Source organism: Gambusia affinis, linkage group LG23 (assembly GCF_019740435.1).
Source record: "Gambusia affinis linkage group LG23, SWU_Gaff_1.0, whole genome shotgun sequence".
In the NCBI taxonomy this organism is placed as follows: Eukaryota; Metazoa; Chordata; class Actinopteri; order Cyprinodontiformes; family Poeciliidae; genus Gambusia; species Gambusia affinis.
The window spans coordinates 8,078,078-8,091,539 of record NC_057890.1 but is presented as its reverse complement, the minus strand read 5'-3'; the positions used below and the strand labels follow the sequence as shown (position 1 = coordinate 8,091,539).

At 37.7% G+C, this 13,462-nt stretch overlaps 1 protein-coding gene across 5 annotated transcripts in view; it reads left to right on the top strand.

The window, feature by feature from the left end:
- Positions 1-13,462, top strand: part of grm8a (glutamate receptor, metabotropic 8a) — a 245,637-nt gene that overhangs the window by 186,696 nt on the left and 45,479 nt on the right. For all 5 annotated transcript variants that reach the window (XM_044108979.1, XM_044108980.1, XM_044108978.1 and 2 more), the window contains one exon: positions 11,416-11,616. In XM_044108979.1, the coding sequence (XP_043964914.1) occupies positions 11,416-11,616 (201 nt within the window). The remainder of the gene's footprint in view (positions 1-11,415; positions 11,617-13,462) is intronic.

The window sequence follows — 13,462 nt, the reverse complement described above, 5'->3', positions numbered from 1 at the left end:
CATGTTTCTTAGTTAAATCATGGTGTCAGCCGGAGAATATTTAATTGTGCTGTGTGTTGCGGTGCTTAGAAATGTAAATGACTGAAACTGTGAGAAACTAGGCTGGACAAGGTAATAAGACATCAGACGAGAAACGGGCAATTATTAGTTTCCAAGGGGCCACATGAGCAACTGTGGCTATGTTAAAGGTCAGATTATTAACTCATCTAGTTTTTGTTGTTGTATTACAAGTATACAACTCTGGAAAAATCAAGCGACCACACAAATATTTCACTCCTGTCTCTTAAACTCCAAAGTAATCCCACCTCATTCTACTGACATTCCCATTCCACAATAATCTGAACCCAACGGCAAAGTGAAGGATTTGTGGCGAGCTTTTCGACATAAAAGAAAGTTATAAATGCCACTTAGTGTTTTTTTTTTCTTCCCCCTTCCAATTTATTGATTTCTGAAGTTGGGGGAATAAATCCAGAAAGAATGTTTCCTTATAGCTGGAAAAAAAGTGATGCAAGTTTGTGTCTCACAGAAGTCTATTAATGTGGATTTAGATAATGATGTAGATGGAGATTTTGACAGTTTTATTTTGTGGCTCTTTACATCTGAAAAGATTTAGATTTTATCTCCTTCAGGAATAACTCCTACCTCTCCAAGGAGAGATTTCTGAGCTCTGCTACAGGTCAAACTGTGCTGTATATCAGTCTTTTTAAAGACAGATATGTTGAGCCTTTTGCAATGGCTTTCAAATTTGATCTTGTCGATTTACACATTTCAAGGGAAATATTACAATAACAAAAGGCTTAACCTTTTTTTGGCTATCAGTAGAGATTTCACTTCTGGGATCGCTCCACTAAAGTCTTGGAGCCTAATTGTCATATTTGCAGTCATAGAAAAGAGCAGAGGATGCTCTGCAGATCCTGTTTAAGTCCTATTTAAATCTCCTCTCAGTAATCAGTACAGGCTCCCCTAAAGATTTGACAAGTTCTGTGGCAATTAAAGTAAACAATGATAAAACTTCAGGAAGAAAGATGGTCACTCCACTCCTGAACACATCTTCCCTGCCATGAATCGCAGAGATGAAAATGGATACATTTATTCCCATTCTTTAAGAGGTAAAAGAGATTAATGTGTTTCGTGGAAAATATGTTTTTATAGGAAGTTTTTGTGCATATTTTCTGTTTCAGAACTCAGGTCAGAGAAGTGTTGGAATATATTAGTACATTCTCCATGAACATATGCAAATGTGTATTTTTTTATTGCATAAGGCAATATGGAACTATTCTGGTCCCTTGATGTGGCACAAGACGACTCCCGCAGTCCAATCAGCTCCTGAGGTTTTCTACCAACCTTCCTTTCATGATTTATGTCTTCATTTCTTGTTCCTATTTTCTTTCACATTCCCCCCATTCTTTTTTTTTTTTTTTTTTTTGTACCTGAATCCAATTTTCATCTCGTCCTCTCCCACTTACCTTTGTCATCTGCTTTTTGTCTCTACTGTCTCTCCTCGTTCTGTCTCCCTCCCCTGATTGGGTTTAAGCTGTACAGGAATGTGTTTGCTCAAGAGTGGTGGGATAAAAGACATGCTAACATAAAAAAAAAGAAAAAAGAAAAGAAAAAAAAGTCCACCAGTAGAAAGAGGAATGGACTGATAAAACTAGATGAGAAAAGTTCAATACGCTGCCGTATAATTCGAGAGCAAATCTAAATTGTGTCAAGGCCGTGATTCAGCAGAATGTGAATAATGACTACTGAATTATTTATATTTGCTGAGTGTACTATCAGGATTAATATATATCAGTAATAATTTAGCAATGTAATATATTGTATATTAGCCACATATGTCAATGCCCTCATATTATTCATGAAAAGTGGTGTTATGCTGAAAATCAATCTTTATGAAGCAGGCAAGTTTCTGTGCGCAAGCTGGATGGCAATAGTAACCCCAAAATGAAAAACTCAATAAGATTTCAGAAAACTTGACAAAAATAGCAAACTCGTGATATTTTAATCCTTTTCCTGGATTAGTAAACTCCAGCGTTCAAATCAGATTAAATGCAGGTGCATCTCAACAATTTCACATTTCATTTAAAAGTTCATTTTAATAATAAAGTTCAAGGGAGGAAAAACCTGTAAAAAAGTATCACTAGTCCATTTTAATAAGAAAACTCTGAAATTTGAAGTATCTGCACGGTCACAGGTGTATGAAATCCAGCACCTTGTAAATGTTTGCTTTTACAAATATTTGCAAGGGATTGCTGGAAGATTTTCTTGCCATGATGGGGTCAGTGGATGCTGAGGCACACAATATGCAGAGATCCAAAGCTTTTATTAAGTAACCTCCACAGTTCCTGTGATCTTCCGATTGTCAGTACATATGTATATATATGTAGTTAACAATTTTAAACTCTGAAATTAAATGGAAACCAGTTTAAACCAGAGGGATTCGGTGGATCCTCATTAACTAAAGGCTCATCTTAATGGGCCACCTAGTGGTGAAAATAAAAACTCTAACTGATTATTAATGTAACTTTCAGTCAAAATTTTGGATTTGGCTTTCTCATCTTTATTTTTTTCAATTCATTGCCTCAAGGTGAATAATTCAGACATTATATTAATATTAATAATAAATTCTACTTGGGCTAAATACCTGCACCAATCACGAGGCAGAGATCCATTTAATTACAATTGTACAAACTCCAGCTCTCACAATTCACCCAGACTTGAGTGGTGCAACATTGTATCGACATAGCCCCTGGTAACTTCAATGCTTTCTTGTCAAATTAAGTTCAGCCTCCGTCTTGTGCTCATTTCCCATTCTCCTCTATTGATTGTTCGTTTCTGTCTAGGCAGATTTGTCTTAGAACTAGCTCTGAGCCAAAGGAGGAGTGGGAATAAAGTAATGTGAGGGCTTGTATGAGGTAATGGCAGAATTTAAAAGAAAAAAAAAAACACAGCAAAAGTCTCCTTAAGAAAATTTTAGCAAATAGAAGAAGACTGATAACATTTCAGCTAAATTCGAATAATAAAATCCAATTGAATTTGAATGTTTCAACATCGTACTCAAATATTTCAGATCGTCAAATAGATTTGATAGTTCTGCGAGGTTTTCTTTACATCTGAATAACATAGCGGGCAAAGAAAAAAGTGAAAGAGGAGAAAAGTCTCCACTTATTTTTAGATGATGTGAAGAAGATGGCTGAATTTACATCCCAAATTGAGGTTTAATTAAGGAGCTTGTTTAAATCATTAGTCTGTCATCTTTGGGACCATAAATCATTATGTGTGAAATATGTTTGAGGCGCTGGTCCATGAAGCCATCAATCAAACCACTTAGCCATTGAGCAGCCTTACATTAGTCTTACCTCACTGCCTTAATGCATTGGTTTGTTTTTGTCTTAAATACAGCAGCGGCTTTGCTTGCACGTTAGAAAGGCAAGCTATTTGTTACTTTTTCATTGGTTTTGCTGGCATCAAGCTGATAGTGGAACCTTCTGTTAAATGAGCCAGAAGAAATGAGCCAAGTTCTGCAGGTGTGCAAGTGTTGCTTATATGCATCAGTGAAGCCAGATTAAAGATGCAGGCTTTGGAAAGGAAAGAGATTGGGATTTTGATTAACTTTCTATAAAACAGCACTTTTAATCTTGATGGTTAAAATAAGTTCTTATTCATGTACTGCATTTGGAGACGACGCATTTAGGGTTGGCTAAACTATTCTAAGAAGCTTTAGGACTTAAGCTTCCAAAAAAGTGAATGCGATATCAAGAATGAATAAATCAACAACATAAAACACCAAATCTGTAGTGTGAAAGGAAAAGAAAAGAAGGGTGGAAAAAAGTTTGACACATTACAACCCAAGCATTCAGTTCTTATAGTAAAATTATGCTGCAGGATTACATGAGACGTGAATATTTTTGAAGGCAAAATGCTTAAAAAATAACAGGAGAATTGTGAAATTAAAGGTAACAAAGTAATAAAACTGAAATCCTCTTATTATTCAAGGTAGAATAAGCAATGCAGATGTCTGATGAAATTAGAAAAGAAGGATGTGAGTGAGTGACAAATGTTATGATTAACTGATTTGATGGATTTGTTTTTCCATGTGACAACCATTTTGGCAGATATTTACTGTAGAGAGTTTGTCAGGTAGTCTTAAAGGGGTTGTTTGCTGGTGAACATTGCCTTTAAGATTAAGAAATAATAGTTACTGTTCGCTATGAATCAGCGTAAGGTTGTCACCGTCACATAACCTTCAGTAAAAAAAAAACAAAAAACAGTAAGTTAAAGAAAGTAAAATGTTCATCACATTACAGATTACAGGTTTAGCAGAAATAACAATTTGTGTGTCTTTGTGTAGAGTCTCAAAACACAACATTTTTACTCATGCTTATACAAATTGCTTGTGACTTTGTAGTTAATACAGGATGTGAGTGTGTGCATGAATGGTTTGGGATCCTGTGGAATTGATAAAGTATAAGCCATTTTCCATTACTTTTATGGTTTAATATGCTTCCCTTTTATTTACTTACTTGTCACAACTTTGTAGCTTGAAGATCAGTTCTTTTACTTGGCGGTACAGAAGCCCATCTTGTTCTATGTACTTGGTACTCGTAGTGCCATGAGGATGAAACGCGCCGTATTTTTCTACTTCTTCATCTGACGGAATCTAACTTATTTATGAATTGACAGAGTTGCAGAAAGTTCAGAGCCATTGGTTGATCTCATAAATGTCATAAATTCTAATTTGTCCTTGAACAGCATTAAAGAAAAACAACTTCACCAGCAGGTTCAATTTTACCGGGAACCGCCTCCATAACGTAGATTCAAAAAGGTGTCAACGACTTTGACCGCTGTTCATGCAACTACAGCAGATTTGCCAGCAGCATGTCCTAATGCTAATATTAGGACATGCTAATATTTCTGCTTACTGCGGCGCCTGCACCAGTAAAATGAACTCATTATTATGTTTGAGACGTTTTGAGCTTTTAGACATGGTGCATTATGCTCCTGGAAGTACCTATTAGAAGATTGTAGTGCTGTGAATAAAGAAGGAATGAAGGTGATCAGAAACAATAATACTCAGCCGGGGTGTGGGATTTAAATGATGCTCAATTTGGTAAGGGCCCCAAAAGATGCTAAGACAACATCCTTCACATTTTAACACAACTACTGTCTTGGATAATTGATACAAAAGCATGACTAAATCATTTTTTAATGTTGCTTGCCAAAATGTGACCCAGCTGTTTGAACGTTGCAGCGGATAGCAAGTCTTTGGTGACCAGGGAAAGTTACTGTCCACGTTTTATGAGCCCATTTCTATTCATGAAGCTACTGCTCACTTGGTTTTTTTGTTTTTCAGCCTTGAGAGATGATTCTGCCGGTAGACTGACAGTTCTTGACAGTCTACAACTTGTGTAGACACCAGAACCAGTGTGATCTAAATCTGCTTTCCTTCCAATTCCAATCCTTTGTTTGAATTCCAGCAAGTCTTCTTTAATCTTAGATTTCTTGCATTTTTACATCAACAGTAGTTGTTGCTACTTATATTTTAATGAAATGAGACCAGCAGTGTCAGTTTTATCCAAGTCAGCATCAGGCAAATCAAAATTTGCTTGTTCATTTTCCCCATTTAAACCAGCGCTGAAGTGCTGATTTAAAAGATTCAAGTGAATTGTTGTGCATTTTGAGAACCCCTTTGAAGAGCTGCTTCAAAAGGCGGTGTAAAAATATTTTTGAGTATTGAAGATTTTGAAAATTATGCAAATATATCCATTTGAAGTCCTCTGCTTTTACGCTACTATTGTATATATTTACTGTAGTTGTCAAGACGGATGGAGAATTACCTCAATTTTAAAGAAAATTTTCTTCTAGAAATAATGTTTCGTAGCAGAGTTTCTCCATGCCTGCAGCTGTCCTCCGGAATCCGTAATGGGTTTGTACAAATCTCAAAATGAATTGCCGCGCCCAGCCTCCCTTCCGTTGCAACAAGAACAAATAATCGACCACGAAGTGTCTAAAACGTCTCCCAGGCAGATATGGAGATGATTCCCTCCTCACGCAGCTTCTGGTTCACGCAACTTTTATGAGACATGAAAGCTACTTTTCATCTCTACTTCTGCCTCTTGGAGTTCTCCAACGGATTGTTTTTTTTTTCTTCTTCTTTTTTTATTTAGAGCAAATCCTCTCTTACTCAGCAAGCAAGCTGCCTGTGGTCTCTGATGTTATTAACAGAAAGCTGAAAGGCTGAATTTCATTTAGCAGCTGCTGGCTGGAAAAAAAAAAAAAAAAAAAAAAAAAGCAGATTAGAGTCTAACACATATAACAGAGTGCGTATAAATATTTGGTACATCTCTGCTTTTATCTTTACATTTATTTAGGTCTACATCTTGATAAGAGTTCTTGAAGGTTTCTCTTTTTTTGCTTTACTTTGCACCTGCACACACAGAGTGCGCTTTGCCAAAACGAATGTGTGTAATCGATGCTCCCGCGGGGTGCTGACAATGCGCTGACAGAGTGAACAAAAGCCGGATCGTAGTGAACTCCTCACGCTCACCCAAACACGAGCAGCCTTTGCTCCTGTTTCAGCACCTGACGCAACCCGGAGAAACGCAGACAGCAGTGTTTCCCCCCAGCTAGCACAGCTCGTAGAAGTAACAGTCGTTTAGCTGTCTGGAAGTGGGATTGCATTTTCTTGCGATACGCTGATTAATGATGCATCTTGTCATTTCACATCTCATAAGAACCGCGGAGAGAGATTCTCATTATTGCATGGCAGTTTGATCTATGGCTCGAAGTACAACACTTTGTTCTGATAGCCGTCTGAGTGGGAATATGCACATAATCCGAACAGAAACGAGAGCAAGTGTATGTCAGAAAGGAGAAAAGAAAGATGCCTCCAGCTTTAAAGAGAAGGAGGTGTTCATAATGAGGTCACAAATCTGACTAGAAACAAACAATGTGTTCATCAACCTGTAGCAGACATTCCTTCTACAGTTTACAGCTGATGACTGTAAGTACCTTCTGCTCAACTGGTTCCAGCTGCTGGCATGAAATCCACTTAATTTTAACTACATCCCACAGTTTTTATTTAATGATAGTGCAACTACAACGAGTTTGTTGTGTTCTGGTGTATTTATTACGGATGATCTAAAAATATATTAGCACTTGATGCTAATTTGGGTTTGAGATGGACTACTTGCCTATACCAGGTCTCATACTTCGATTGACTTAAGTTTATTTTCAAGAAATTGTTGCTTTTTATCAAAAATACTTTAAAACACATTCCATAGTAAGCATTTATTCTCCATCTTTCTGTACCGACCACTTTACAAATATTAGGAGGGACTAATCTACCTTATATACTAGGTTTTCATATGAAATATGATTTGAATTCATCAGTTTTATAATGAATTGTATAAAAAAAATGTGTGCTAATCAATATTCTGCCTCTTTATTTGTGGTGTATTAGCTTAATTAGATGGTTAATTGTGGCAGAACAGTAGACAAAGAGAACCGTAGTCTTTGGTTTGATACAGACAATTAATTTCATCCTGATCCAGACTTCATAATTGACTAATAATACAAGCATCAGAGGTGCTTTGCTTTTATTTTACGGTGGACCAGAGCGGCAGCGTTGCACTGCATGACAATTGGGTCATTTTAGTCGTCTCAACTTCTTAAATACATGAAACACCCGTCTGCTGTGCAGCAGATTCCACATGTACCAAAAATTGCTGATACGAGTGCTTGTGACCATACGCCTGCAAATGTTTTTACGTGAATGCCGATTTGTGATAAAGAACGACGAGAAGAGGAAAAATAAATTGAACACACTCTTCTAGTAACCTAGAAGAATTTTCTGGATGTGGCCAGTTCTTTTTTCTTTTTTTTTAGCTGCCCAGTAGGATGACATATATATATATATATCTGTCGAGTTGTCAGAGAGAAGCCCTGTCATTACTTAAACTGATGAGAAGGTAGACATGAGTAGCAGCTTTGCTGGTTTCCTCAGGGCAGGAAAGGAGTCAAGAGAGTTTACTGCTTCCTATCTATTTCATGCCTAGTAGGAAAGAAATTTGACAGTCGTTTGGCCTGTTGGACACATCAGAATGTTTTACACAGAACAGAATAGTGCAAGGCACATTGAGGTTTAAAGTCAAGGCAACAAAATGTGTCATAGTTACAAAAAATTACATTTTAAAAATTAAAAGGTTCTGGAATAGTTCTCAACCTAATTCTTGTAACTTACAAGAATTTCTGAAGCGCTTTCAGGATTACTCTGAAACTATTCGTCGCCATCCCGAGCAGTTCTCATCTTTGTTCTTTATCAATTTTTTGCGAGCTTTTACGTTACTGATCCTCAGTATAAATTCCAGTTATTATCTTCTTATTCTGCTATTTTCTTGACTAAGACCTTAGTCTAATCTGATTTTTTTTGTTGCTTTGTAAAAAAGTTGTAGAGTTGACCCTCAGGTAAAGTATGCAAATCAGGAAATCTACCCAGCAAAGAGCTAAACTTTACTTCAGGTTCATCAGAATCAATATTCTGTTGGATATGAGAACTCACGAAGACTGAATGCTTACATTAATGAACTTGCTTTGATTTGTTTTTGGGGTTTTTTTCTTGAATTGCAAAAATGTCGCATTGATAATTGAAATATTTAGAAATTGTTTTGCCTTCCTTTTTTGCAGCACACAATCGGGCGTTTTGACAAGGATGTTTAGACTTTCAATTGCAATTTCGACTTCATTTTACTTTTAAGCATAAAGCCCAGTGGATCAACTTAGACAATGTCCATCATATACACTGTCTGACAGAAACAGTTTCAGTCGGTATTGTCTGTTTGAAAGTGCTTGACAGGGTGAAAGAGTTTGGCGAAACCGACTTCTAGAGTGCAAACAAGCATGTGGAAAATATAGTGCTACTGAGGAAAAATTGTTTTCTCTGCCCTGCTGTGCAGAATCAAATGCAGAACACAGAAGAAGAAAAAAAAAGACAAAAGCTCTGTCAGAGATGTTACACCTGACAAAGAGCTGTAGTTTGTCCTGCATGCTCCTATGCACACATTACAATACATTTCATTCCTGACACATGCAGCCTTGCCTCCCAGGGACTCTTAGGACTAACTTCTTTTTGGTACTCCCTCACATCGCCGCTGTCACGAACAAATACAAATATGGACATGAATACCAAACACCAGACGGCTGCCGTCTATAAAAATGGATTGGGTTTCATCTCCAGGACCTCATTAATTCCTTATAGGCGCTCATATTGATTTCAAGGTGCCTCTGGTCCTGTTAATTCAGCTCAACCCACACTGGTTTGGGTTCAGTGTGTGTCGCCCGAAGGTGGTCGCGACTTGTAAGATGGGGGTGAGCATGAGCAAGATAAACACTATGGAAGAATGAATGGGCGAAAGACGACCATGAAAGTTAAAACATTAGATCACAACAAAGAATATCAGTATCTGCAGTCTTCATTTCATAAAAAAAAATTCAGTTCCTTTATATTTATTGATATTCCAGCAATTCAAAGCACTTTACAAAAAGATCTTGTTTATATCCACAGAAATATTATCAAATCAATCAAAAAAAAAAAACTGCAGTCACTGACACACCCAAATCACAAGGTTCTTTACATCAGTGTTAATCAATCCAATGTGATTAGTTCTTCAAATGCTGTGCTCTAAAATGACAACTTGTTTTGTTTTAGGGTGAAAGTAGAAAATTAAGTCACTTGGAGTTCTGCTGCATGTCTCCAAGGTTGGAGGCTTAGCTAATTGATTTCATCGACTTTAGTAATACACTTTTATTTATAAATGGATAGCTAAAGCATAAATATCAACATTTGATGTGCTGTACCAAATCAGAGTATGAGCTAAATTGTCACTGCAGTACCTTGACAGGTTACAGCGACGGAGATATAATAATGAAATAAAACAGAAAATAAAACTCTACAGGTTACTTTCGAATCGCAGTACACAGACAAACACGTGTACAGACTTAATCAGTGACACACATAAAAAGACACAATTAATGACTACATGTTTGAGCAGTTTTTGCCACTTTTTTCCAAGTTAGATGTGAAAGCTCAAAGAGCTGCGGCTCCTCACATCATCAGGCAGCGTGCTCACAAATCCCTGGTTGCAATCTCTAATCATGTTTTTATCTGGGTCATCAAGTTTAGCAGGCAATTCTACCAAATATTGTGGAAATATATGTAAACTTGTGATCTGACTGGTTTCATTTGAGGTAGGAAGACAAAAAAGGTTGCTGTGTTTTTCAGACAGTGCAGTGACTCATGATAAAGATTCATCATTGACATGTAAACAGTAAAATCTCTGAGACAAATATGATTTAAATCTGCCAGGTGCTGCTGGTCTCTTTGTAAAGGAACATTGTAGTGACATGTATCAAATGCAGCACTGAAATCTAGTAGGATAAGTAAAAAACATTGAAGGCTTCAGAATATCAAGGCTGAGTTTAAACAGTCACCAGTTCTGTTTCTGTGCTATGATGAGCTCTGAACCTTTACAAAAATAGTTTTTACAGTGCAAATGATCACTCAGTTAAACGTTTTGTTTTTTTCCACAGATTTTAGATGTGAAAAAAAGAGTCTTTATCGTGTAAAAGTATAATTACCGCAACCTTAAAAGTAGTAAATGAATGTTTCACCCTGTTGCCGACTTTCATTTCAACGCATCAAAGAGGGTTTTATTTTCACTCTGCTCTTCCCTCGTTCACTTATTATGCTAATAAGCACATAAATCCCTCTCAATAAATCACAACTGGAAGGTTATTTTAAATTTGTTTGTGTGCGTGCGCGAGCGTGACTGAGCATATGTGAAATTCGAGTGTGTGTACTGGCATAAAGGCCAAATCCAAATATGCAAATGTTCATTAGGGGCGAATAAACCCAAAGATTACTCTTCACTAATTAATTCGGCTGCTGCAAGAAGATAGGCTTATGCAATGTCATAGTGTGAACGCATGCTTGTGGCAAGCAGCTGTGCAACTCGAAGCCAGAGTAAAAAGCGTTTTAGTCCCCTCCAGACATCTCCTGACCATTCCCTCAAACACCGAAATGCCATTATCAGTCGTTCAGATGATGTTAAAAAAAGAACATGTTGTTCTTTCTCCTGTAACTTTGCTACTAGGGTGAGAATGGACTGAGAGGAGTTATTTGTCATCATCAGTCTGAGTGCCCTGCTACCTCTCTCTTGATCAAGCAATTTCAAACATTTTTATCTCCCTTTCCATCTTTACTTTGTCAAAGTTTCCCCCCCCCAACCTATTCTTTTTATTTTTCAGTTTTATGTTTAATATCTTCTTGTGGCAGCTTCTACAAGGACACTTACCGTGAATATTGTGTCACTCATCAAAATGAAATCATTTAATTTTAAACCAATTTCTCTTTTCCAGGTTTAGAAAAAGTGGGCAGGGACTCAAACTACGAGCAAGAAGGAAAGGTTCAGTTTGTGATGGACGCCGTCTACGCCATGGCGCACGCTCTGCATCATATGCACCGAGAGCTCTGCTACGGCTACCCTGGCCTCTGCCCGCGCATGGCTAACATCGATGGCAAAGAACTGCTCAGCCACATTCGTGCAGTCAAGTTCAATGGTGAGTTCAGCTTTTGGGCTTTTGATCCTACACCACCACTGTTCCTGACATAATCTGACAGTTTAATAATCAGATTATTATTAAATCCCTGTTGCATTCCAGTCTAACACGTTATAACGGCTACGCTGCATCAGAAGGTGGTGCGATGTTAACTTTCCACGACTCTGAGTGTGATTCTCAAAACAATAAAAGGCAAGATGAACAAATAAGTTAGTATTTGTGAAACGAGCAAAAAATATGTTCTACCCACAGACAGTTTTTCAAAGTTTTTTTTTTTTTTTTGTTTGGCCTAGAGGATGTTGATGAAATAGATTCTTCCTTTTTGATGTGAGAGATCTATACCTGCCATGTCTCTTGATGCCAAAGCATCTGGGAGGCTTGCCTGATGCTCCTTGGTCTGCAATGTCTGCCCATTAGTTGCATTCGGTCTGTGCAGTAACCAAAGGCTAGTCGGAGGCAGCCTCTATTACTTGAGAAGCGTCTTTAGGGTTTTAACCCAGATCGTCATGGTATACACATCAGATCAAAAAAAATAAATAAATAAACAAAACAACAATCTTACTTTTGAGTGTATGCTGTACATTTATGGGCAGCCATGGCTCTTTCATCCTGCTATCCAACATTAGCAGGAAAAGTAGTTGTGCAGTTGCTCCTGGTGTGTCATCTCCAACTTTCCTTTCTTAAGGCTAATGGTTCTGTTTTCCCATCGTCCATCTACATCCTCTCTGCACTCTAGGCATCTTCACTCTGTCAGCTGCCTGCCTTTAGGAAGCGTTGTATCTCACTAAATGGACGAAAAGCAAAACTAGTCCTTTTCTCAGAGAGAACTCTGCTGTAATGGATTATAATTCCTCAGGCAAGTGAACTCGTGTTCATTCCTTGCAAGCTCACATTTACCACAAATTTCTACTCATGTGACCAAATAAAGTATTTGATTCCAGTGACATACTGTGTGTAGATTGTGATGGGTATAATAGAAAATGATTCTCCAGTATGAATGTGGTTATCCTAAATTGTTTAGAACAAGTAAGAATTGTGCTGTAGTAGAAAGTTTAGTTTAGAGTGGGTGATCGGTAAAGACAGATCTCTGTGCTAAGTTTTGGTTTTAGCTGATGGTTTTTTAAATACAGCTTGTTTTGAATGTTCATTTTCCTAATCCACTCAAAAACATGTCATCTTTTAACTTAAAATTTACATTAATTTACACTTCCGCCCTTCTTCGTTCTCCCCTCCATACGCATTCTGTCAACTTACAGTTCCCAGTTTTTTCTTTTCCTTTATTTCTTTCTGGACTATTGACCGATTTTAAGTGGGTGAACAACAGTTGCTCATTTTCAAGTGGTACCAGACTTCTCATTTGAATACACTCTTATTAATCTTTTTCTTCTCCCCCGATGCACCTGTACCTCATTTTCATTTCCTGTGTTCCTCTTCCCCCCTCGCAGCTCAGAATACATAAAACATAATGAGTTGGAGAGCAAGAAAGTGTGCTGAAAAGGTTGTGACATCGCGCGGATTACAGGAAGGCTCTTCTGATTTAGAGGCGAGATTAAGATTGCAGGAGTACGTTTGTGTGGGAATGTGCGTGTTTGTTGCTGCCTCGGCTCTCCGCCTGTCAGAAACTGATTCACCAGCGGACGCTGATTGCTCTTTCGTACTGCAGCAGCAGGTTTATGCTCAGGTGTGTTTCTGTGTTATTGCTGGCCCAGAGGCAAGAGAAATCCTCCCATAAAACACAAGGTCAGAAACTTAATACGCAGATGAATCGCTGTACTCCTCTCAATCACAGAAAGCTTAGAGCTTACCGAGTTTTCTTCTCAAAAGTCATCCAATTGGGCTCAAGTTT